The 25,161-nt window shown below is 40.3% G+C and overlaps 3 protein-coding genes across 4 annotated transcripts in view; 2 read left to right on the plus strand and 1 right to left on the minus strand.

Moving 5' to 3' along the window:
- Window positions 1-341: 341 nt before the first annotated feature.
- yipf6 (Yip1 domain family, member 6) lies at window positions 342-4,173 on the minus strand. Its single transcript, XM_085391209.1, has 2 exons — window positions 3,541-4,173; window positions 342-2,815 (listed from the first exon to the last, which is right to left on the minus strand). Exons 1-2 carry the CDS (start codon window positions 3,877-3,879, stop codon window positions 2,468-2,470), a joined length of 687 nt encoding a protein of 228 aa, XP_085247335.1. The 5' UTR covers window positions 3,880-4,173; the 3' UTR covers window positions 342-2,467.
- A 713-nt stretch (window positions 4,174-4,886) lies between these two features.
- snapc1b (small nuclear RNA activating complex, polypeptide 1b) lies at window positions 4,887-8,246 on the plus strand. Its single transcript, XM_085391207.1, has 10 exons — window positions 4,887-5,216; window positions 5,630-5,786; window positions 5,870-6,010; window positions 6,202-6,306; window positions 6,602-6,760; window positions 6,879-6,932; window positions 7,086-7,148; window positions 7,233-7,371; window positions 7,788-7,859; window positions 7,961-8,246. Exons 1-10 carry the CDS (start codon window positions 5,086-5,088, stop codon window positions 7,996-7,998), a joined length of 1,059 nt encoding a protein of 352 aa, XP_085247333.1. The 5' UTR covers window positions 4,887-5,085; the 3' UTR covers window positions 7,999-8,246.
- Window positions 8,247-8,457: 211 nt separating this feature from the next.
- Window positions 8,458-25,161, plus strand: part of syt16 (synaptotagmin XVI) — a 35,982-nt gene continuing 19,278 nt past the window's right edge. Inside the window, exons 1-2 of one of the 2 annotated variants that reach the window (XM_085391206.1) lie at window positions 8,458-8,504; window positions 9,511-9,667. In XM_085391206.1, coding sequence (XP_085247332.1) covers window positions 9,655-9,667 — 13 coding nt within the window. In that variant the 5' untranslated portion in view covers window positions 8,458-8,504; window positions 9,511-9,654. Of the gene's footprint in view, window positions 8,505-9,510; window positions 9,668-13,146; window positions 13,212-25,161 lie in introns of those variants that run through there. The other variant, XM_085391205.1, reaches the window with a different exon arrangement.

Raw genomic sequence — 25,161 nt, forward strand, 5'->3', positions numbered from 1 at the left:
TGTTTCATATCTTTATGCAGCTAGATGGAAATAAAACGATCACGGAGAGATGCAAAATGTGTTGGGGTTTTTTAATTTTGTGTCTCTTTTAATCAGTCTATGTCACTAATACCAAAATAGACCAACATATGCAGTGTGTGTGCTCTCTTACTGTCATAAGTTGCCTGCATGTTTGTAAAACCAGTTATTTTTCCTTTCGTTGTGATGGAAAATGTGTGTAGACACCTGACGTAGGAAGTCTTTTTTTGTCCGCGAGTAAAACACATGGAAGCATAAGGTAATGGTACTTTTCAAAAAATGTTCATTGTGAAACATTAACTGACATCAGGTCAGTTAAACAGTTGTTTTTTATATTTATTTTATTGATTAAAACTTAAACATAATTAACGAGGAAAAAATGAACCCACATTCCTAAAGGACAGTCCTTCGTCTACTGACTGGTCACATAAATGAAAAGGGTGAGATTGTGTTTATATAAATTTAAAGACACAATCATTGTTTTGTTTCTTATTAACTTAGTTTCAGTTACTAATTTCCTACCTTGCCCGTTCAACCCCAAAAAAATACAGCTGCAGTACATTGTGGTCTTAAATTTTCCATTTATGACCCATCATCAATATGCTGCAACAAAACACTTATGAATGAAGAAGCAGTTGGTCAGGTGTGTAAATCTAATACAATTCTCTCTTCTCTTTCACTGCTAGTTCTCCCACAGATGTGACTTACTTGATCCCAGCTGACCAAACCAACCCAAATACCAACTTTCTTATTGTTGCTATTAGCTCAACCTTTAAGTTAATTTCTTTACTCAAATTTTTTTTTTTTTTACCTTTAAAAAAACAAAATCCAAATTCTAAGATCAAACAAAGTCCAACTGAAGAATTAAAAGTCAAATGGAAAAGTTAACTCCCTCCAAAATAACATAAATGTACAACTTTTCATCTAACTTTTTTACATTTGTCTCTTTATCACATCATTTAGATTAAAAATGTAACTTGGAAAATGTTTAGCCTATTATTCTTTTTTAACAGGTTATTTTTTTATTCTTCATCTCATTTCAAGGTTGGGTGAGTGAGGCCTGCGGTTCAGAGTAGAGCCACCGCTCCTCCACATCAAAATGAGCCACTTGAGGTCATTTATGGACCTGACTAGGTGAGCTGTTTATGGTACGTCCGACCAGGAGGATACCCCAGGACACACGACACGCTGAAGAGAGCAAATCTCTCAGCTAATTAGGGAGCGCCGAAGTATTCCATCGTAGGAGCTGGCAGATGGTTGGGAAGAAAGTGAGCTTGTCATCTCTCCTTAGACTTCTGCACCTGTGACCTGACCTAATCTCTATCTTAAATTTTAAATCCAGAGTACAAAATTAAAAAAACTAAATTATGATTTAAAAGTCTATTTCACATGTTGTATGAAATATCACACAGAAAATGTTAAAAATTCAGGGTTGTTGTTTCTTTTTAAGTTTGTTTGCCTGATGATTTTGAATTTGATATTTTTATTAAAGAGATAAAATCTGATTAAAAACATATTTTAAGAAAAAATTGATGAAATAATGATTCTCTACATTTCGAATGGTTATATTTTTCTCTTTTACAATTTCTTTAAATTTTTTACTTGAATTATTTGAGTCAAGTAAATTAATTATTTTATTATTTTACAACAACTTCTTTTCTATTGGCATACATGGTCTTCCACACTTATCATCATGCCTGTTTCACAGGAAATACCTGCTTACTACTAAAAAATCTAAGAGGTGGGCAGAGATTCTATCATATAGTTTCTTTATTTATAGCTGATAAACCCCTGTCTGTCACTTTTACTCAACTGTATCCTTAACTCACTGTAACTGTCAGTAATAAAGCCGGATCTGGCATTTTTATGGTTTGCTTTGTACGGTTTCAAAGAGGAAACATTGATGGAAAAAACACACAAAAAGCTCAAACCAGTCTACCTATAATCCTCCATGTCAACTCTCCACTGTCCGCTGAGACAAAACCCAACAAAATACAAAAATAAAATAAAAGAAGAAATTAGTCAAGCTGCATAATCAGATCAGCTAAATGTTGTTAAAAATTAATTCAGTGTGAAAATGTGTGCTGTCCATGTTCTTAAGACAGGAGATTTCGATCACACCCAGAGAGATCAAGAGAGAAAGAAAAATAACCATTGTAGCCCTGGTAGTCCAAACATCCATGAAGTATTTCCACATACACGTTTTTTCTTTTTACACAACATAAACACATCAGCGAGACAAACTGGAAAAATAAGAACATATTCATCAGCTTTTCCACTCTGCAGCCCAACATTCCCCACTACTCCAGAAAGAGTCCTAAATTTGGTGTCCTTCATGTCTAAATGCTGTTTCAGAATTGCTCACAGTCAGTTCAGTAGTTATTCATCTTTGTTCAAAGGCAGATTCTGTATCTGTCTACGGTTGTGGACGTTCCAAGAAAACCTTCGCCTACTGTTGCGGCGAGTATGTCAAGATCATCCACGCAATCACAAAGTAGAAGAGGAACACCGGGTACACCACCAGTGCCTTGCGGTTGGGAGGCTGGCTGTCGGCGAGGAAGGCTGTGGACGCGAAAGTCGACCAGCCGAAGGACGCCGTGACCACCGCCAGCCGCACTGCGAATACGACCCTCCCGGAGCTGATGACCAGGACAATCCTACACACTACCATGGCCACTGTAAGAGGCATGATGCAATATCCCAACACGCACAGGCTCTGGAAGAAAGAGATGGTGCCACCCAGCAGCTTGGAGTTGAGGGTGATGATGATGGAGCCAAACCACACGATGACGAAGACCTGGGAAGAACAATATGTTTTTGTTAGCAGGGAGTCAGCAGAGGCATTTACTTAAAATACAGAAAAACTGCACATTTAATCCCTGAGGTATCTCAATATATTTGAGAAGTGCGTCTCAGCTGTTCTACATAGTAAAGAAATGGTGCTGTGGTAAATGAACGCAACAATTCTTTGGGCCTAAATTGTAAGAAATAAACGTTTAAAATTACAGAAATAAATCCTGGAGCTCAATGCCCAGACTTTCCTGTAATTATAAAGTAGAATTATTTTGCTAATTCAATTCACATTTTCCAAAGACGTCCAGTGGGCTGGACTGGAGTCTTTGCTGGGCCAATTTTGGACCCTGAGCCTTATGTTTGACTCCCCTGCTCTAAGCTATTGCACTTTTGGCACAATCTTACACATAATAGGAAAAACACCGCACTTTTCCCCTTTTATATGTGTTCTCCCTTCATTTTAGTCCCTGACACACGGACACTGTGATTCACCTCCTCTCAGAAGCTCTCGATCTGTAATCCTGTCATGAATAATCTACGATTTACATTTAGCTAATAATACTTTTAAGAATTTTCATGCGACACAGTGTATGTTACTGTTCGATATTAGTAGTAATGAGCAGAACTCACTAATAACTTTATAAATGTGGTTGAAACGGCTCATTAATTCATGGAGGGATACGCAGTAAAGTTTGAACTGTTGGATCCAGAGATGATGAACCCTCTAACCTCAGCGAACTGCGGTCCTCCCTGGTCCTCGTGGTCGGCCGCACCGCCCTGCAGCAGCAGAGCCAGCGTGACGCAAAGCAGCAGCGGGCCCCACAGGTCCCAGTCCCGCAGCAGAGCCGAGCTCCGCTTCGGGTAGAGGACGTGGATGAACTTGTTCCCCACCGCCCGCAGGTCCCTCATGATGGTGTCCTTAACCGGTTCGTCCAGAGTGGAGAATTCATCATCTCTTCTAGACGGGCCGACGGGCACCGAGATGTCCCCTTCCACCGGGATGTCCTCCGCGATGGAAACGTCTGACAGCCCGGCGAACGGTCTGCTGGCCTCCTCCGATGCCGCCATCTTACCTCGCTGAGAAGCTTTGTGAAAACGTCGTCAGAGCTTCTGGGAGATTAGTCAGAAAACTTCATTTAACTTATTTAAAAGAAAAAAAGCAGACAGAGCAGCAGTTACTGGTGAGTTTAAATCCTGTTCTGTGACTTGGACTGACGGCGTATGCTCCACGTCAGCTGAGGATTGTTTACTTCCGGCAGACGCTGGATATCCGTGTGGTACGTTCAGGTTCACCTGCGTCAGTTCCAACAGCTATCGTTAAACAAAACAGTGAGGAAATTAAATTTATACGAAGAATAGATATATTTACTTCCCATTCATCCTAAAGTAAAAGAAGTAAAGTCCAAAGTCATAAAGGAGATGTACCGAATAAATGAATTCCTAAAATGAAAATGTAATCTAGATGGGAACACGTGTATAATCTGTGAAAATGAGAAGTCTGGATCACTTGTTTTTCTATTGTGAGTCGGGGAAAGCTGGAATGACATGTGTAGCTGGCTACAGTCCAGAGGGATTCGGTTACCACATTTAGCAGTCACTCTAATTAAATTTATGGATATGTATTGCAAATCTAAATTTGGAGTCTGTTATCAGTACTGTGTTGTTATTAGGGAGATATTTTATTCATAAATGTGGATATTTTAAAGCTAAACCATGTAACAAATGACTGAACAAATAAAAACTCCCGATTAAGAGTCAAAAACTTGCAAATAACACGGTTTGCTCTATTCAGTAATAGTTTCTCTATTCAATAAATTAAATTAAATTTTAAGATGACCCCACCTTTTCCAGATACAGTGCAGGATTTGTCATTTCTTCACATTTTGTGTCTATTTTTCACGTTTCACTTTTTGTTATTCTTTTTTCTTTCCTTTTTAATGCTATACTTTGTGTATATTAGTTTCTTGAATAACCATTGTTGGTGCCTTTTTGTCTGTAGCGAGGTTCATAAATAAAGTTCTTAAAAAAATGTGACCTCCATTTTTCAAGACGGTCAGTGAAGGTGTCGTCAGCCGTCGAGGACTGGTGACGTACTAAGTGCTCGACGGTTGTTTAATCTTGTGTTTAAATTTCGGTCTCGCTAACCAAGAGACATTTTCTCGCTGCAGAAGCTTGAAAATAAACGTAAATAAAAATAAAAGTTGATGATGTCCACGACGTAAGCTCTGTGACGTTGTGTTTTCACGTTGACTCGTGTGTAGAGGCATCAGGACGATGGATTTCTGCGGGAAACAGGTGAAAGCAGACTGCGAGCAGCTCCTGAAGCGCTTCCAGCGAACACAGTCCGTCCGCTTCGAGATTTTCGCCAGAATATGGAGAGAGATGAAGTTCTCACAGATTTTCTAGTAGGTTTTCTGCTCAAAACATCCCTTTGTTTTCCAATACAGGGTTTGAGTCTTACCCAAATTCTTTTGAGGTTTTTTGTGTGTCAGAATGAGAAATATTTTCTTTAAGTTCATGTCACCCTTATTATCTTTATTATTAAAAGGCAAACATTTCACACACAAGTGTCCAATTTATAGACACACTTAATTTCCAGGAAAGCAAAGTACAGAATAATTAAGGTGAAAGGGCCATGAACAAATAATCTCAATGGTGAAAACATGGATAAACACACAGGAAACAACCGAATAAATTACATTTAAAAAATTAAACTGGAGATCATGCATCACACCACCAGCAGCAGCAGCACCACTGAGCTCTTAGACCCCTTACTGGAGAAATCCTTTCTCAGTGTTGTATGTTTCTCTCGCTGCAGTGGCACTGTGAACCACGAGAAGCGAAAATTCAGTCGTCTGATACTGGACGTGGCCTCTGTCTTCTTCCTGCCACCCTTCAGCTTCCAGATCCGAGTAGGAGGACTTTACCTCCTGTACAGCTTGTATCAGTGCCAGAATGCGTCACCCTCTGAGCAGGTCAGGACCGACAGCACATGTACTTTCTCCTTAAAGTGATCAGCAAACTTGAAATAAAGCTCTTGCTGTGTCTCTGGCTGCAGATCCGTCTGGCACTGAAAGACTGGGCGGACGTGAAGACGTTTGAGAAAGACGCTACAGTTGCTCAGCACTTCGACGTGATCTACATCCTCCAGCAGCTCATGTTCTGTAAAGCGTTCCACTTCACCGCCACACCCTCTCTGGTTAGTTTCCTGTCTAAATATTTTAAATATATTTTAATGTGGATCTATTTTATTTTATTTTCATCTTCCATGATATTGTGCCCACAGCAACCTCAGAATTCTGCTCTCAGCTGACAGGAATTGTGGTCCATCCAAGGCTAGAAACATTACATCACTAGTTAGAGTAGATATTTCTTCTTTCCTTCCCCCAGCTCACCTACAATAAGAAGAGGAAGGTGGAAAGGTCGCCAATGCATGAGGAGTTCATGGAGCGAGTGTCCCGTCCACAGGAGCTGGTTAACATCGAGCTGCTGGAAGTAAGTCGACCCTTCCTTCCCCCTACTACCCAAACCCCACCAAATGTAGTTACATAGCAGTCAAGCTGCATCACATTTCAGGCTGCATTTCTCTGCAGAAGCATCCTATTCTCTCTGTGACGTTAAAAATACTCAACACAAAGTGATTTTAGCTGCATAGGAGGGCAGGAAAGTGAACACAGGAATGACATGGAGCATCCTTTCAGATTTCAAAATAAAAATACTGCGGTTTGTGAAAAGCGGGGTGGACATCAACAACACAACATAGCAAACAGGTATCTTTGTTGTCTTGCAGGAAATGGACAACATTCACCAGCACTATGAGAATCTGAAGGCATCCACCCTCTCTCTGACATCAGCGCAGCAAGATCCGTCCGTCAGCCTGATCCGTAAAAACCTCGTCCCTCAGCTTCGCAGCGCTGTGGTCGACTTCTACAATTGGCAGAAAAGGAAGGTCTGAAAACAGAACATATCTCCTGTTGTAACAGTTTATTTTACCATGTTATAGCTTCACTTTTTGTGTGTTTTTTCCCACCTCTGATGTGACGCTGTGTCGTGTTTTGTCCTGACAGGACAGTGTGGACGAAGAAGAGGACAGCAGTGAGGGAACATCATCCCAGCAGGAGGTGAGATAGCCATTTCAGTGTCTTACATCATGTCTCTTGCAGGTTTAGGTGATGAATCACAGGAAGTCAGAAAGCTGTTGGAGTTTTCCAAAGATGCTGTAACTTTCTCCAGAGACGCCTCTGTTGACCCGCTGTCTTTGTGTGTGTCCTCAGTGCTCCAAAAGGGCAGGGCTCCTTGCTTCCATCAAATCGAAGGCGTACGGACAAGCAGCAGAGGTTTGTGTCAGTGGATACAGTCTTTACTGATTTTTATATTTATTGTGACAATTTATTATTTTATATATGTTTTTTTCCCCTCAGGCCTCCAAGTCAAGGCGTCACCGCCAGGTGGAAGTGGATTCCACCAATTACGAGGCCAGATCCGCCCCCACGTTAGGTCGCTCCAGAATAACCAAGCCGTCACTCAAAGCCAGAACCAGTGAAAATCTCCATATTTCAGGTAATCTTCCTGTAACCACTAAAGATAAACATTTCACACCTGTCCCTGCTTTATGTGCGATCCCAGGCCCTGACCTTGACATTGACAAACTGGTTTGCATTAGACTTACCTTCAGTAAGTTGTAGGAAATTATCAGCATGCTTTAAGATGCCATATTTTAATAAATAAATAAAAAACTATTATTGCTATCACCCTTCCGTTCTTTATTGCGGATACAAGTCCTCCGAGGCACCGGTAAAATTAAACAGTGACACTGAAGTGCTAAAAACACACAGAAACAGCCTGGATTTAATCTATAAATCACTGCACATGTACACTATGCTTTATATTTTCCATCTGCTGATTATTAAAATAGAATTAGAATAGAATTTTATTACATGGAAACTCTTTATGAATGAACCCTTTGTACTTCTCAGGTGACTTGTGGACGGAAGCAATGACGACCACTAAGATCAGTCGGCTTGCACAGCTCGAGTCTGCTGGTGATGGTAAGCGTGATCAGGCTCGTTTATATTTCGTGTGTTTGCTCACTGGCCTCTGCTGTGTTTTCATTGGCTGGCTTGTGCTCTTTATGTTCTTTTTCTTGAAGATAAACCGAAACAGTACAAAAAGTTCAAGTGGTCCTGAAGAAACTGCACAACACTGGAGCTGCTGTTCAGAGCATCCACTGAAGTCTGATATGTGCTTTGCTATTGTAATAAATCATGTTGACATCTTTACCTTTTTTTTTTTATCATGCTTTTAAATTATTTTTTAATCAATTCATTGGTGGTTACATTACAGTTACAGTAAATTAATAGAAACATTGTTCATAGTAAAGCTTATCGCCATGTAGCTTTCTCTCTGAAGGAAACACCGTCTGCTGAAGCATTTTCATTCATGTGTTTATATATTTCAATATTTGATCAAATTTGATAGTTTACTATAAAAACTCATTGTTTTACAGTTGTCTGTCTCTTTCTTGTGTAACATTCCATGTGTTTGAAAATGTGGACATCTGGTTTTCAGTAGCCTGTCTTGCTATTTAGTATAACCTCAAATTTGTTTTTCATTATCTTCTTTTTGCTTGATTTGTTTTTTCCTCGCAGTGCTTATAATTTTCGGGCAAATGCCAAGATGTCAGCTGGAGGGAGGTTTGTAAATGCAATTTTAGCCTAAGCTATGTTTAGCAGCTTTAGAACTGTAAATTTACTATTTAGCACTTTGTTTTCATTTTTTTTGACATTTTTAGTGATTAATAAATTAAGTAATGGACTAATTTATAAATAATGTATGACAGATTTTTTTTAAATATGACTTTTATATGCTTGAACTATACATTTTGACAAAATGAGAGCCCAGACCTCAGCATTAGGCAGCAAACATCCAAGAAAGCTGTGGTGGAAAGTCTGCAACGAGGTCAGCTGTGGTCAAGCTTTTTAATTATTGCATGCAGGAGAGAAAAACAGACATCGACCATCACAGTTACACAGTCAGGAGAGCTCTGCCCTTGAGACGTCGCAGCTCCCTTTTCACACACAACTCTCTGTATCGTTTCAGTAACAATAGTTTCTTGTCCACCTGCGCTGTTGCTGGGCAGAGAGCTTCCACACTATGCTCCAGGAAGCACCCGGCACTTGCCTCCCTGGGAGTTTCATACAGTCAGCACAGCAGATAACATAGTTAAGCTAAGCAGGTCATATTGACACATGCATCCTTCACCTAAGAAATACAAGGCTATGCAAAGTTCTACAGTGAACTTGTAACCACTTAATCTAAATGTGAGAATAAACTAGAATTTTTCCTTCACGCGTTTTTAAAATGTCTCTGAAGAAGCCTGGAGAACTGTTCCTGAAGACTATTTAAGGAAATTCTAAGAAAGCTCGCCTAAGGAAGTTCAGGCTGTGTTGAAGATTAAAAATTGTAATATTAAATATTGACTTTCAACCTTATTAGAACTGTACAAACTCTGCATTTTGGTGTGTTTGCACAAGAGTTTTACATAGTACTGACTGTATATGTGAAAAAATTTTGTTAACTCATTATAACTTACACCTATTTGGCCAATAAATGAAATAAAATAAAATAACAAGATCACAAAATATTGAGTTGTAAAACAAATAACCGATTGACTATTTAAATTATTCAAATGTCCCACAGTCAGTGAACGCCTCACCGCTCACCGCTGTGTGACTGCAGATCTGCGGGTCTGGAGGATGAGGAGCGGCGGGGATGCTTGCTGCCCCCTCTCCTCCGATGATACATCCGATTCTGCTCGTAGTCTGAAGGGAAACAGCCACAGCCATGGCCTCTGACAGTAAGTATACCCACCTCCTCACCGTGTGACTGCATCTAATGTTTTTAGTTTGCTTTTTTTTCTCCCTGTCTGCTGTTTTCAGGCTCCCCTCCTGGTTTATTTTGACTGACTGGGAGCGCCAGTACATGAAGGCCAATTTATCAATTCCTTTGATTTGCTACAGATATTTTTCATATGGAGCGAGACTGTTGCTCTTAAAGAACCTTTTCCAGTCATCGTTTAAGCGAATTTAATTAATAATGTCAATCGTTCTGCTGGGGCTTACAGCAAATTTGTGATACTCCGGAGAGTTAATAGTTGCCTCATCATGGCCACTTCAAGGACGCCTATTTTGCTCGCACAGTTGGGAATAATAGCTAATTGCACATGAAGAGCATATAATATGAGAGACATTGCAATATATATCGGTAAGGACGTTGATAGAATGTAGCGGGATGTGCTGGATGTTACACGGGGTTTCCCTTTCTTCTGCCAGTGGGTTTCCCAAAAGCAGAGCCTCCCTTTAGGCTGCTCTGTCAGTCAGGCGGCGCAGGTGGTGGGGACAATGATGGTTTGTCAGGTAGAAGTGGTTCAGAAACAGACACGGAGACGTCGTTTTGTTTCATAAATTAAAGCCAGAAACACGTGTCATATTTTACTATATTTCATTTTAATGTAAACTGTTGCATAAAAATAGTTTGCAAGTTCAAGTTGAACTGTCGAGTTACCCTGTGTCTTTCAAGCAGAGTATTAGAACTACAGAACTCCAACATGGCATATTCATTCATTCATTCAAATAGAGAGTAACTCAGCAGCTGTACATATGATATCTATGCGAGGCTTGCTCTTCAACGACTTTAAAACTGTAGCCCTTTGTATGTAGAAATATTTTGCTGTCACTATTGTTAATAATAAAAATTGATTTTGAGGAAATAGATGTTGGTGAAATGCAACAAAATGCAAAAAAAGCATAAAGGCTTATGTGCAGGTCAGTTAAGTCTGTATCATGAGACTTCAGATGCAGCTCCAAAAAGCTGATTCTGTTCGTTTGGGTATAACGTGAATATCCTGCAGCAGTAACGCCAAATGGCCATGTTAGGTGACAGGCAAAGTGTTGTTATTTTTGTTGTAGAATTTAGTTTACTGATAACATTTTATTTAATATATTTTAGTGTGCAGTCGATTTACTTAGACAAAACAATAAAATCATGGGCACTGATGCATGCAGGAGGACATTGCAAAGCATAAGTGTGCTTCCTCATGCTCAGGCCACATTTGCAATAGGTATTGTTAGCTCTGGTATATTTCATATTTGTCAGGAGGCTTGACTACTAAAAAGATCCTTCTGTCACGATTTAGAGGACACTTACTTTGACAGAAGGAGACCAGATAGTTGCTTAAATACATGCAAGTGGAGGCTGTGTGAAAGACCACAGGCAGGTTGTCATGTTAAGATTTAGTGTCTTTTTTTTTTTTAGCCTGGTGATGCTGGTGAGTAGCCGTTGTCTTAAAACCCACCCCAGGTGAGACACCGACCAAGGAATAGGCTTATTTCTGCTTAAATTGGAAGTTGTCCTACATGAGCTGCCAAAAAAACTTTCACATACAGTTTACTGTGTCAGCTGTGACTCTGAGAATGAAAAACATGTTACTGAAAACGAGAAACTCATCTGTAAGTCAAGAATTATTGGGAATCATAAAAAATCAATAGATGTGTGGAACAGCAGCCAGAGACTTTTTGAGATGGCTTATACTGGATGTTTACATCTTAACCTGTCAGTGATGCTAAGACAAGATTCAGAACAGCATCAAAGCAATGCTCAGCATGCTCCGCAAAACAGTAGGAAGCAGTTAGCCATGCACGAGAGGCTGTTTCTGGTTATTGTGGCCTAGTTACAGACTGCTTCAATGTCTTATTCATGGCTCTCTCCTCCCCGCTGTGGAGGAGGGCTCTCAATACGATCTAATGTTGCTGCTGCTGCTTCTGCTGTGTGTTGCTGTGTGTGTGTGATTAGTAGTATTAGGACATTTAAACTGCCTTGAAACCCATTTCCCCTCTTTTTTAAGAATAAAGGCCTAATGGTGGAGTTATAGTGCCCTATTAGAAAGCAGGCCCACATAGCCAGTCGCTGTTGCTTTGCCTTACAGGCTTATTGAAGTCACTAAAAATTTCTCGCAAGAGTAGAGTAGAAAGTAAACTGAAGCTACAGCAGGTATCGGCCACAGTCAAAAGTGTCCACAGGGGGGCACAAGAGTTCTTTTTTGGCTGTCCGGCAAACAGAGAAAATTTGGGTCCACTGTTCTCTCTGGTTTAATTTTGTTTGGGGGCTTTACCACCCTCTGATGGACATATCTGACTTATGATGAGCTCAGTGTTCCTCTGTGCTCAGTAGTCAGTCTTTAGCTGTCTCTGCTGCTGAGCAGGTACTGTGTGTGTGGATGATTTATTGGCGTTTGTTTGCTTGCTGCAGCTCGAATGGCTAAAACCTACGACTGATGCCCACATTAACAATGAATAATGGATGAATCCTGAACTATTTTTAATTGCTGACATGCGTCCTGCTGCATCTGAGGGCTAGCAGCACCTGTCCAGTTTAACATTGAGCTGAAAGCCTGGTTAACCTGTGCGTCATGCTGTTTAGCGTTAGTTACCATGTAGCGAAAAGGAAAAAGCTTTGTTTTTATATGTCCTATAAAACTTGTGTCTGATACCGTAGCGTACTCCTGTGGCCACTTCAAAAAACATTTTTTTAATAAGATAAGATGACATCTACACTGCATCATGGACCTCTCTTGCATTATCAGTTAATCCATTTTAAATGTGCCAAGTCATCAACAGCATCATTAATAATTTAATAATATATGAATTATGTTGCCTAATTTAATGACATTGTTTTGATTATACTGTTTACTTACAAAGCATAACAGCAAACCCTGGGAAGATGTTGCCAAGGCAGAAACTAATGGAAGTCCTAATGATTAATAAACAAAATCCAAACACTAAATATTCCACATCAACTGTTGTTTGTGCTGCCCCAGGTGGCCAAAAGTTGTTATTGCAAGTTTAGTCACAATGCCTATGTTGGGGGGGGGGGGGGGGGGGGGGGGGGGGCATGTTAAATGCTGCTATTGAACTTAAAAGTTGTGTTAAGAACTAAGCTTCTCATCCTCACTCACCTTCCTGATTCTAAATATAAAAGCAAATATTACAAATAAGCGGTTGTGAGCTCTGTAGTCCAGTTGTGTATTCGCTTTCTCTGCCTTCCTCCTCGTTGTTGTGCCTTGGTGGTATTCAGGAAGACACATCTGCCTCGCCCACTGGGAGACAGGAAGGCTGTGCTGATTGATGGCTCACACTGGGCACAAAGCAGCTCAGACTGAGGGATCCGGTTGCATTTACAGGAGCAGGAGGACTGAGGGATGAAGGAGAGAGTGAAGCAGTCAAGTTCTTCACTGGTCAAATTGTAGAGAAGATTAAAATTAGAGTAGAAGGAAGTGAGGAAGAGGAGAAACAGCATGGCCAGGGAAGGAGGAATCACTGAAACTCCGCCGCCAGCAAAAGAAAGTAGGTTAAAAGTTGGAGAGCTTTAATTTCTCAACATTTTCCTGTGATGTATTCTGTTCATTAGGGATTTATACTCGGTATTACGGTTGGTGAACGTTACAAAGACTCCAGAGCTTGTTTTACCCTGAGACATTACCTGTTATGCCTCTAAACTGCGTGGTCAAATTATATCCCCTATATTTTCTAACTAAGTTAGAAAGGATCTTAAATAGGAACACAAATGAAGGAGTCCAGAGATTCTCAAGCTGAAACGTACAAATCAACTACGAATTATGTTAAATCGGGACAGAAGAAACAAAATACAAAAAGCTGAAGTCAGCACAGTGAAACAGACCAAATGAATCCAGGTTGTTTTTTAGCTGGTGTGAGGTGGACGGGGAGAGACAAGCTTCTTTGGCTTATCCTCACCCCATCTCCTCTCAGACCTTACCTTCTCCCAGCATGTGAGACTCACCACAACCGGTCACAGCAGATGGCCCCGCCCCTCCCTGAGCCTGGTTCTGTCAGAGGTTTCTTCCTGTTAGAAGGGAGTTTGTCCTTCCCACTGTCACCAAAGTGCTTGCTCCTAGGGGGTCATCTGATTGTTGGGCAGAGCAGGTCAGGAAGCACAAGGTAGCATGAAAAACACTGGGCAGGTGCCTTAATTAGGTGCTGAACCACTGCTGTTGCTCTGGGCCCTCTGCTGGGACAGTGGCCACTTTCTGCCTCTTTTTATTTATCTTCTATTTATTTCTTTGATGCTTGTCTTGTGTAACCTTTAAATAGTGTTGCTTTTCTTAGTGGTTTGTTAGCGGATTTGTTTAGTAGTTCGATAGACTTTGCAACAAGAAACTTAGAAAATTTCATATAGATTTTTGTTTTACATGATATAATACAATAAGTGTAGGTGCTGTTTTTCAAATAAGAAAAGAGAAATATTTATCTGTAGTAATAGCAGAGTCATTTAAAATCTCATTGTTTCCGTGTACATGTAGTTACCAGTATGGGAGTAAGAGCGAGGTGGCAAAGGCTCTTTGTAAATTAGTGTTGGTGCACAATTGAATAGATAATGTGAGCACTGCTGTTTTTTATGTTGTAAAGTTGAAGGTGTAGTTGGAAAACGGAAAATATTCAGAGATTCAATCAATATTTTCACTTCTATTTACATGCGTTTAATATACCACTTATGATCTGTATGTGGAACATGCATTTACTTCTAACTCCTAAAATCATAAATATTAAAATAGTCAGCATTTGTGCTTGAATTTTTTTAACTGTGTGGTAAAGGTTTTACACTGAGAAATGTAGCTAATCATTCAGTTTGACTCAAGCGAGCGAGTACCGATGATATAGTCAGTAGTGAAAAAATAGCAACTTCAGTCATGTAGTTGTTTATCTGTTACTGAATTACTTTGGTGTATATGAATGGCATTCAGTTAGTTCTTTATCAACATAAAAAGCCGTACAACTTATGAAAATACAGTTAAAAGTCAAACATCTGCCTTGATATTATCAGCTCCATCCGATCTTATGACTGACACCCCTAATGTAAAGATTCACAAATGTCAGCAAATTCCTTGAGTGAGATTCCTGAAACCCCTGGAGTGGACGTGAGGGAATGTACAAATGTGGTGAAAGATGTCTTTTCCCTCTGGCAACAGAAATAAACTTACCACAACAAAGAGTGGGCACTCAGGAGGGAAAAGTCCCCAAATTTCATATGTTTTTATCAGAACTGGCAGCACATATAAAACACTGGGACACAACCACACTTTAATTAACACATAATGCACCACATAAAGCCGGCCACAATGTTGGCCACTTGTGTAGGTTACGTCATAGGCTCTATAAAGATTCCCGAGCCTCCGGTGTAGCAGCAGTCCTCTGGTGTTGCCGTGGTAATGCAGCATTTTACCAGCAGATGGGAGCTCAGCACTAGTATTGTAAATCCTGGTTTCCCAGCAATGCATGAAGCATTAATAGTTTTGTTGCTAAGACATTTAAGGCTTAGAATACTTCACAGGAAGTCATATTCAAAGAAAATTTCACAGTACATCGCAATATAATCAAGTTATTCCTCAGTTAGACAAAAATACGTGCTGTTGAGGGATATCTTTGATTAAAGTTAAGGCTTTAACAGGCTTCATACAGCTCCTGTTCTTTAAAATAAGACAAGCTAGTGAGCCACGCTGATTGGAAAATGTTACCTGAGCGTTTCCTCACTGACACATCTAACCGAGACCAGCTCCTTTTAGAAGCTTTGCTGGAACAGTCATTCACCTCACAGGGATAGACTGGCTCAGCACACATGGCAGCTTCCCTGTAAATATGGCTTTGTTTTGGTTTTTGATTTTTTTTAGTATGTTTCAGATAGCTGGTGAAAAGCTGCACATGGTTAATAATTCATTGAATAATTCTTTGAATCTTTAAACCAGACAAACTAAAAAAAAACTGGCTTTACTTGAAAATATTTCTCTTATCAAAAGAAGATGTCATAAAGTGGTAAAGCTCGGTGGTGTTATCACCATCATTTAGGTTTGCTTCAGCTCAAAACAGCTACGGCAGAATATTTCAGTGAAGCTCTAGCTCATCAGTTTTGTCTCTACAAAGTATTAATGAGGGGAATTTATGATTCTCCTTCTTCTTGCAGTTAAAAATGCTCAGATTTGCTCAATACCTTATGGTGAGTGTGTTTGTGCCGTCTCCTCATTCGAGTTCACAGGAACCACGTTTGGGACCTCAGGGTTGCATGAATAGAGCATTTGCACCTGGCTCAGTGCTGCATATTCATAGACTAGTGAACCCAGAGCCCTGGCTGTTTGACTGTCTTTCTTGGAGCTCCGCTCCAAATGAAACCACTTTTGACTTGTTTTTCTTTCTTCATCATCTCTCAACCCCGAGATGTTCTTGTCCTCCCAGCCAATCAGGACAGACAGATGGCACCATGGTAACATGAGACCTTCTTACATGTGGGTGGGAAAAAACACATTCATTATACCATAATAGAGCCAATGGACTGTTTCCAAGGAAACTATGATTTTCAGGTGTGTGTGTGCGTACATGCTCTTTACCTTGTGGTCAGTGTGTTTGACAATGAAAACATGCTGTGCCGATGTTTCTGTGTTTCTTAGGCTCCTCGTGGTTGGTGCTGGTGGCTGATTGCTTTTTGTCAGGGTGTTGAACCACAGTTCAGTGTCTCGCCCTCTATGTTCATATACATGTAATGTGATTACTTTGTTGAGGAACAGGTAGTGCACAAGACAGTTTAAAATTTGTGATGAAATTTCAGTTCCAACTTTGTTTTCTTTTATAAATTGTTGTGTATGTGTGTGTGGTGTTTCCTAATGGCAGTCTGCTAGGGACCGGGACTTTTTGCACGGCTCTCAGGCCGACTGAGCACTTTCCGTGAGCCAGACGTTACGTGAGTTAGCGTATGTGCCACTGAGCAACCTTTATTCAAAGAACTGAGCCATCCAGTATCTAGTTGTGCTTAATAAATTGACTGGACAAAGCATTAATTTTAGAGGTGTTTTGTGGTGTGTATAGAATAATAAAAGAACAAGCAGGAAAAAAATGATGATAAATGTAGCCCTACTGGGATACTGAATGAAATAAAACATTAGATTGTGCATGGTGTTGCTCAATTCCAGACAGAGAAATAATCATCCTGTATTCCTCAGGCGTCTGCCTTCATTACAGTGAGAAGAGAGCATTCAGCTGTGTGTTAAAGTATTAATCTGTAGACAGAGGATAAGGAGACACACAAAGAGGCCACAAGTCTTGAAACTAATTACCCACATTAATGAGTGACCTTAGAATGAACTGAGAGAGACAGCATGTACTCCTTATGCTTTATTCATGGCTAAAAGAAGAAGAAAGGAAAAACTACAAAGCAGCATGTTTTTCCTCTTCAAGACCACTCATATCCCTGTTAATGAGTGATAGCAACGTGGCATTCGCTGCCGCTGCTGCTGTGTGACTTCTTTTTTTTTTACTTTCTTTTCGAACGCTCAGATCAAAGTGCTCTCTTCTCTCCTCTGGAGCTACTCACTTCAAAGGCGAGGCTGGAAAAATCAGCAGCTGCATATTAATCAGCGGATAAAGATTTAGCATGCACTGATGCACAAACAGTCTTTTACAACAGAGGTCTTCCGCAGATTAGCGATTGGGAATTTTTCGATTTCTCCATCTCATTACTCGGATCTGATATCTCGCTAAGATCAGCTTGTGAGAAAATAAATAAATAAAAAAAATGTGGTCTTGCCTTTTATAGGTTTGCATGTTCAACAAACTGTTTTCAGCTCTTGGTTCAATGAAGAAAATCATCTTTCACAGAGATTATTTTCCCATGCAAGTATTTTTATGTTTGAAATTCTGCCTTGTTGAGTGGCATACATGTGCGCTTGTGTGTGTGTGTGTGTGTGTGTGTGTGTGTGTGTGTGTGTGTGTGTGTGTGTGTGTGTGTGTGTGGCAGGTGTGAGGGCAGACTTTGACCAAGGGTTTCTTCCTGTCCATCTGCATGTAGACAGTGGGAGGCTCTGAGTTTCCAACACTGAGCTCAGTGTCTGACTGTCAGAGCAGCTGAGAGGGAAACTCCAATTTACAGCCACACCCGAACACACCATCCAAACATTTACCGTCACACTGTTTTCACTTCTGCATCTCTTGGGAATTAATTTATTAGAAATTCGTTACTTTTCGGGGGTAATCAATATTTGTATAATTCCATTGAAAGGAATTAGAATTCAGTTACCATAACATGTATCGTATATTATAAATAAATGAGGAGGAGCTGTCTGTTAGCTTCTCACGTTTAAAAGTAATGTAACACCGATAATGCAGTGAGGTGCGCTCTCTCGGTCGATGTCGTCACAAGCCTGTGAGTGGAGAAGTGAGTAGGTGGCGTGATGTCTTTCAAAGTGAAATTTGGACAGCGTTATAGCCAGAGCAGGAGTGTTCCCGTGCTGCATCTGTCATGCACACTTGCACACTTCTCTCTCTGTGGGAGTGAACAGAAGCTGAACATGTAGAAAGCTGGTGGCCTGTCTGCAGAGACTTTGAGGAACTGGTGACAGCAGCATTTCTTCTTTGAAAAAGAAAAAAATGCACAGTTTTGTTTTTCTTTGTTACAGTGGTTACAGTTGGCAACTTCACTGAAATAACCCTATATTTATCCTTCAGTCTCTCAACCTTGAGAGACAGAATCATGTGGTGAAGCCCTGCATTGTACAAACTAAGAAATTTGCTTCTGAACACAAATCAAGAATTAATACGTAATTCCCTTTTATGGTTTCCAAGCGTGGAGGATAAGTTCAGTAATTTTGCTCGTTATTCTTGAGTCTTACTTGTGAGATAGCAGCTGGTGAACAGGCTGTGGCTGTGGTGGGCATTTTCTTAGTAGGCGTTATCCTCTGCACGGACACCAAAACAACATCACTGATGGTACGCAGATGTCGTCTCCACATTGTCATGTCTGCAACTTTATTGTATTTAAAGTTTTGAGGGATAAACCTCTTAAACTTCTCCAAGTAGAAATATATGTAAACAAAACAAAAGCGATTTTCAATTTTTTTTGTAGTTTATTGCACTTTTTTGCAATTTATGTAATTACTATGCACTTAATGCATACATATTATTAAAATATGGGCTATAACAGTTGTATTGATGTATAGCAACTTGAAATGCTCCCACAAATGGCACTACAGCATGTAAAATAAATAAATAAAAATAATATAAGCTCTGGTGGACTTGGTTCTATAGTAGGTCTTAAAGGGTTAAATAAATATCGTCAAATAATCGTGATCTCAATTTCAGTGAAAATAATCGTGATTATCATTTTTGCCATAATCGAGCAGCCCTAGTTTGGTTTCCCTAATGTATAAATCATAGCAATCCTCCTGCACTTAACAGCGTACACTATGTTACTCTGTTTGTGTCGGGGGACCCGATCCTTGGGCGTGGGCCAGTTTTTGGCGCATCATGTTTTGGCATTTAAAAGCCACAGAGACACGGTGTTTACAAAAAATGTGTCTCAACTGTTCTGATACTCCTGACACATACGGGATCACTGAGGCATTACTAGGCAGCAGTTGTCCTTTTCTCCTGGATCGGCTGGAGCGTTCTTTAAGTGCCGTCCCAGCTTTGACAAATGTCCAGCTGGGATGTAAAGGGTCTTCTTGATGCGCTGTTCTTCTGCCTCCCTGGCCGCTGTGTCTGTGGGGATGGTGTTCGCTCTATGTTGTAGTGTCCTGATGACACCCAGTTTGTGCTCCAGTTACATCATGGAGCCCTGCTCTCAAAAACTGACGTAGATGTAACACTGTCTAAGGAGCAGGATTTAGGAAATAAATTTAAAAATGTTTATGAATTTCATGTTAGGAAACCAACGATGTTTTTCAGTAAAGTTGGTTGGCTAGCTGCACTCAAACAGGAAAATCCACCTGTGAGCCGTAATGTTTGGGTTTGTAAAGCACTTCATAAATGAGGACTGTGTGGAGGCCTGTTTGAGTCAGGTTACAGGTTTTTCACCCGGACCGGCAAGTTGGAGTCAGAAACTCTGGTTTTGGCTGGCTGTACTGAGCAGTGCAATCAGGTGATGTGATCAGCGCTATTTTATGCAATGAATTCTCTTTCTTTGCCCAAGCCATTTCAAACAGTTTACTACATACACAACTACACCACACCACAAACGTCCCATCAGCATGTCTGCAGGAAAAACACGATTTATGCGATGCATTTTCACTTGTCTTCAATAAGAAGCAGTTATGTTTTTCTTGTGATATGCCTCTGTGATATTGTAAACTGCTTGTATTGGTAAAAGCGAATATTTTATTGCATAAAATTGTGCTGATCGCATCATTCGAACATCTGCTTTGCCAGCTGATTGCTGGCACACCTGGTCTGGTGAGGAAAAGCTGGAGTGTTGGACTCCAGCTTGTTGGTCTGGTGATCAAACAGGCTCTCCTCCACACTGTGCTCGTTTATAAAGTGCTTTACTGTGTGTTATTTGTTGGTGTTCAGACTCTGGCTGCTGAACTGGAGTCAGCATGCACTCAGCTTTAACGTCACTCTGGGTTTTTTAGGTGTTAGCATGCTGCCTTTGCAGATGCTTTCAGTGAGCCAAAGTTGTGTTTAGCAGTATTATTCAGTCAAGGCATCAACTGCATTTCCCCATCATGCTCTTGTCCTTTCATGCAGTACAAATACAAGTAATAAATACATCAACCCATTCCTCATAAGTCGTAGACCATTCCACAGTTGTCTTCTTGAATATGTATTTAAATTAGCTGCTTGTAGTGCAAATGTGCAGGAAGAAAACAAAACATGTTTGTTTAACTTTACCTGTACCTATAATGTAATTACTGAATTTAGCACACTACATTGCCATGTTACTGAAAAATGTGAGTACAGTAACGTGTTACACGGGTTACGATTAGTCTCATGTTCCCTATTACTGACTGCAGTTCTGGGTTCACACCAGCCACTGCTATTGTCAACAACATTGTTTGCACATAAAAACTAGAGAGCTACAGTTGCCATAGTGACGTCACCTTCTCTAACTCAGTTGCTTACTTTGCATTTCTTATTGCTTCTTAGGGAAAATTGGAGAATGTTCCTGGAGTTTAATTTTCATAAACTTTTTCACTAAATAGTTCTGAAGGCTTTTCGTGAATAAATGTTACATTGGAGCAAAAAAGTATTTAGTCAGCCACCGATTGTGCAAGTTCCCCCACTTAAAATGATGACAGAGGTCAGTAATTTGCACCAGAGGTACACTTCAACTGTGAGAGACAGAATGTGAAAAAAAAATCCATGAATCCACATGGTAGGATTTGTAAAGAATTTATTTGTAAATCAGGGTGGAAAATAAGTATTTGGTCAATAACAAAAATACAACTCAATGCTTTGTAACATAACCTTTGTTGGCAATAACAGAGGTCAAACGTTTACTATAGGTCTTTACCAGGTTTGCACACACAGTAGCTGGTATTTTGGCCCATTCCTCCATGCAGATCTTCTCGAGAGCAGTGATGTTTTGGGGCTGTCGCCGAGCAACACGGACTTTCAACTCCCGCCACAGATTTTCTATGGGGTTGAGGTCTGGAGACTGGCTAGGCCACTCCAGGACTTTCAAATGCTTCTTACGGAGCCACTCCTTTGTTGCCCGGGCGGTGTGTTTTGGATCATTGTCATGTTGGAAGACCCAGCCTCGTTTCATCTTCAAAGTTCTCACTGATGGAAGGAGGTTTTGGCTCAAAATCTCACGATACATGGCCCCATTCATTCTGTCCTTAACACGGATCAGTCGTCCTGTCCCCTTGGCAGAAAAACAGCCCCATAGCATGATGTTTCCACCCCCATGCTTCACAGTAGGTATGGTGTTCTTGGGATGCAACTCAGTATTCTTCTTCCTCCAAACACGACGAGTTGAGTTTATACCAAAAAGTTCTACTTTGGTTTCATCTGACCACATGACATTCTCCCAATCCTCTGCTGTATCATCCATGTGCTCTCTGGCAAACTTCAGACGGGCCTGGACATGCACTGGCTTCAGCAGCGGAACACGTCTGGCACTGCGGGATTTGATTCCCTGCCGTTGTAGTGTGTTACTGATGGTGACCTTTGTTACTTTGGTCCCAGCTCTCTGCAGGTCATTCACCAGGTCCCCCCGTGTGGTTCTGGGATCTTTGCTCACCGTTCTCATGATCATTTTGACCCCACGGGATGAGATCTTGCGTGGAGCCCCAGATCGAGGGAGATTATCAGTGGTCTTGTATGTCTTCCATTTTCTGATGATTGCTCCCACAGTTGATTTCTTCACACCAAGCTGCTTGCCTATTATAGATTCACTCTTCCCAGTCTGGTGCAGGTCTACAATACTTTTCCTGGTGTCCTTCGAAAGCTCTTTGGTCTTGGCCATGGCGGAGTTTGGAGTCTGACTGTTTGAGGCTGTGGACAGGTGTCTTTTATACAGATGATGAGTTCAAACAGGTGCCATTCATACAGGTAACGAGTGGGGGACAGAAAAGCTTCTTACAGAAGACGTTACAGGTCTGTGAGAGCCAGAGATTTTCCTTGTTTGAGGTGACCAAATACTTATTTTCCACCCTGATTTACGAATAAATTCTTTACAAATCCTACCATGTGAATTCATGGATTTTTTTTTCACATTCTGTCTCTCACAGTTGAAGTGTACCTCTGGTGCAAATTACTGACCTCTGTCATCATTTTAAGTGGGGGAACTTGCACAATCGGTGGCTGACTAAATACTTTTTTGCCCCACTGTAAATGATAAAATGGATTAAAAATATTAGTTTGTCCAGCAAGATAACTAACTAGCAGAAAAGGTACACAAGTTGGGGTTGTGCTACAACCCGGCTTACATTAGACTTAAAAATGCATCAAAGCATAATACCAAAAAAATATAGAGAAAAAAATACGTGTCTGATACACTACAGTCTTTATATAAATAAGAACTAAGCTGCATGGCTTTGTTGAGAAAGGCTCTGTTCCAGTGATGCTTGTTTACTGAATAGTTAAAAATAACTGTGAAGTTTTGAATAAGTGTTTCTTATTTCTGAAATATAGCAATGGAGCTCTAGTTTTATGTCTTCTCTCTATAACGAGAAGAAAGGAAAGGCTCATGAGTCCCAATAACAGTATTAGAATTTCTTAGGAGCTAGATCCTAAATAGGAAGAAAGTAAATAAGGATTAAAGTCTTTTTAAGCAGTCAAAACCTCTTCTCAACAGAAACCATCTGCTGTTGTTGCTCATTATTTTGTCGTCGCGTAGGAACACACGATGTGGGTGGAAGTCTACGGTGTAGATGAAGGTACATCAGGTACGTCTGTAAAGCGTGGGAGTTTAGGTTCTCATGAATGAAAGTTAAAGAGAGGCAAAAACAAAAGGTGGAGAGTTAAAAAAAAGGTGTATTGAATCCTCACCACCTACACTGCCGAGTGCTTTCTTTGGCGTCAGCTCCCAGTAGAATGTGTACTCATGTTCATTTGGTTCCATTGATTTTTGCTCACTGAAACGTTACCGTGGAAACAGGAAAAGGCACCTTGTCCCTCATCCCTTTGCATTTCTTTTCATCGTGTTAAAGGAGACTAAGGCACCTCATTGAAAGCAGAGCAGAGTAGTACACCCTCGCGTTTCTCTTCATCTCTGCCCATGTCTACCTCAGTTTGCCTGTCTGGTCACCCGTTTCTTAGTTGTGACCAACTTTCATCACTACTTTCTTACATGACAATGAAAAATAGGTGCACTAATTTATTGAGGCATGTGCAAACATGAAAATAGAGCACATAAAGTAGAAAAAATTCAAGCATGAAAACAAATATTTAATGATCACCTTTATTCTTCAACAGTCTGAACTCTCTTAGCCAAGATGTCTTCTAATTTCTTTAACCCTCTCGAGGCAGGCGTTGCCGATTTGCAACAGTTAAAAACTAACAACCTGATTACCCCACATACATATTTTATGAGTTTTTTGTACTCAGAAGTACCACTGCAGGACTTGGTTGTGCATTAGCAACAAAAAGTTAATTTGAGCCTGAGAGGGTTAAGTTATTTAAGAATATTTCCCCCAGGCTGATCTCACACTGCTTCAGTAATGTCGAGGTCCAAGCTCTCTGGGGAGGCCAGTCCATGACTGATAGTGTTTAGAATTGTGTGTGTATGTTTTGGGTTTCTTTCCATACTCAGGTATGCTTTTTCTGCATTGCAGTGTGTTTGGGAACATTGTTATGCTGAAAAATGAAGCCATTGACAATCATATGCTTTTCAGAAGGGATTGCATGGTGGATTAAAATGTGATGATACTTTCTGCATTCATGATTCAATCAATTGGAATAAGATCTCAAAGACCACTGGCTGAAATGTAGCCCCAAACCATAACACTCACTACCTCTGTCCTGAACTCATCTATGCATATTGATAATGATTTGAACCAGAAATTTCAAATTTAGATTAATCTCTCCATGAAACCTGTTGCCACTGATTTTTAGTCCATTTCTCAACCGTTTCTCCCTGTTTTCCTCTTCACCTTGCTCAAGGGATTCACACAGGGATTCATCTTGTTGGTGCAAAAATTAATGCGAACAACTGACATGTTTTTGCAACAGGACGGTGGTATCAGAGTGCCTAAAGATGCTATTTAAAACTTGTCCTATGTTAAGTTCCCTGTGATTTACAGCACTAATCCCTTGAGCTAGGCGCCTTTTATATACTTAAATGATTCATAGCTCAGTGTTAAATGGTTTAACAAACAAAATATTTTCACTGAAAATGTTCAGGTAGGATTTGAAAGAAATAAGTGAATGAACTGCAGCAAATAAAAGAAGAAGTTCTGGAGAACTGTTGTTTAAGACAGCTTAAAAAAGTTTTTCAAAAATACAGATGCTGGGAAACAAAATATAAAGAAAGGGAAACTGGCTCACTACGTATGTGTAGTAGTGTACAGGCAGTATATAGATTAGCAATATACAGCACATAAAGTGTTAATGCACACATCACAGATGGTAAATGGATGGGCTTGTTGTATTTATTTACTGAGAGCTTGCTGTGTTGCATCTAGGATATTTATTGATCCAACAAAGTCTCTCCAGTTAATCATTCTATAATTTCCTCCTACAACAAATAAATACAGACTTACACTGTAGCTGTGCAGTCCTGATCACGCACAACAATATGTTGTTGTGTGTGATCAGGACTGGATCGTGATTCTTGCCACTCTTTCCCTCTTTATACTGACTCCGTTTTTTAACGCTATAAGTTTTAAATACTTTTCAGAGGTGTATTAGCATCATAGACCATAATGAAGGTTAATCAGTAGCTCTTGTCATCCACACCTGCCCCACCACATGCAAGCTGCAGTGGTTAGTATGGCCAGCTAACTAGCTTACTTACTGTATATTCTTAGCCAGATTCTAGCTGTGAGGCTAATGCTAGCACTTTTGTCCTGCTATT

Source organism: Rhamphochromis longiceps, linkage group LG19 (genome assembly GCF_057381845.1).
Source record: "Rhamphochromis longiceps isolate RC_006_pf linkage group LG19, R_longiceps_female_GT1.1, whole genome shotgun sequence".
Lineage (NCBI taxonomy): Eukaryota > Metazoa > Chordata > Actinopteri > Cichliformes > Cichlidae > Rhamphochromis > Rhamphochromis longiceps.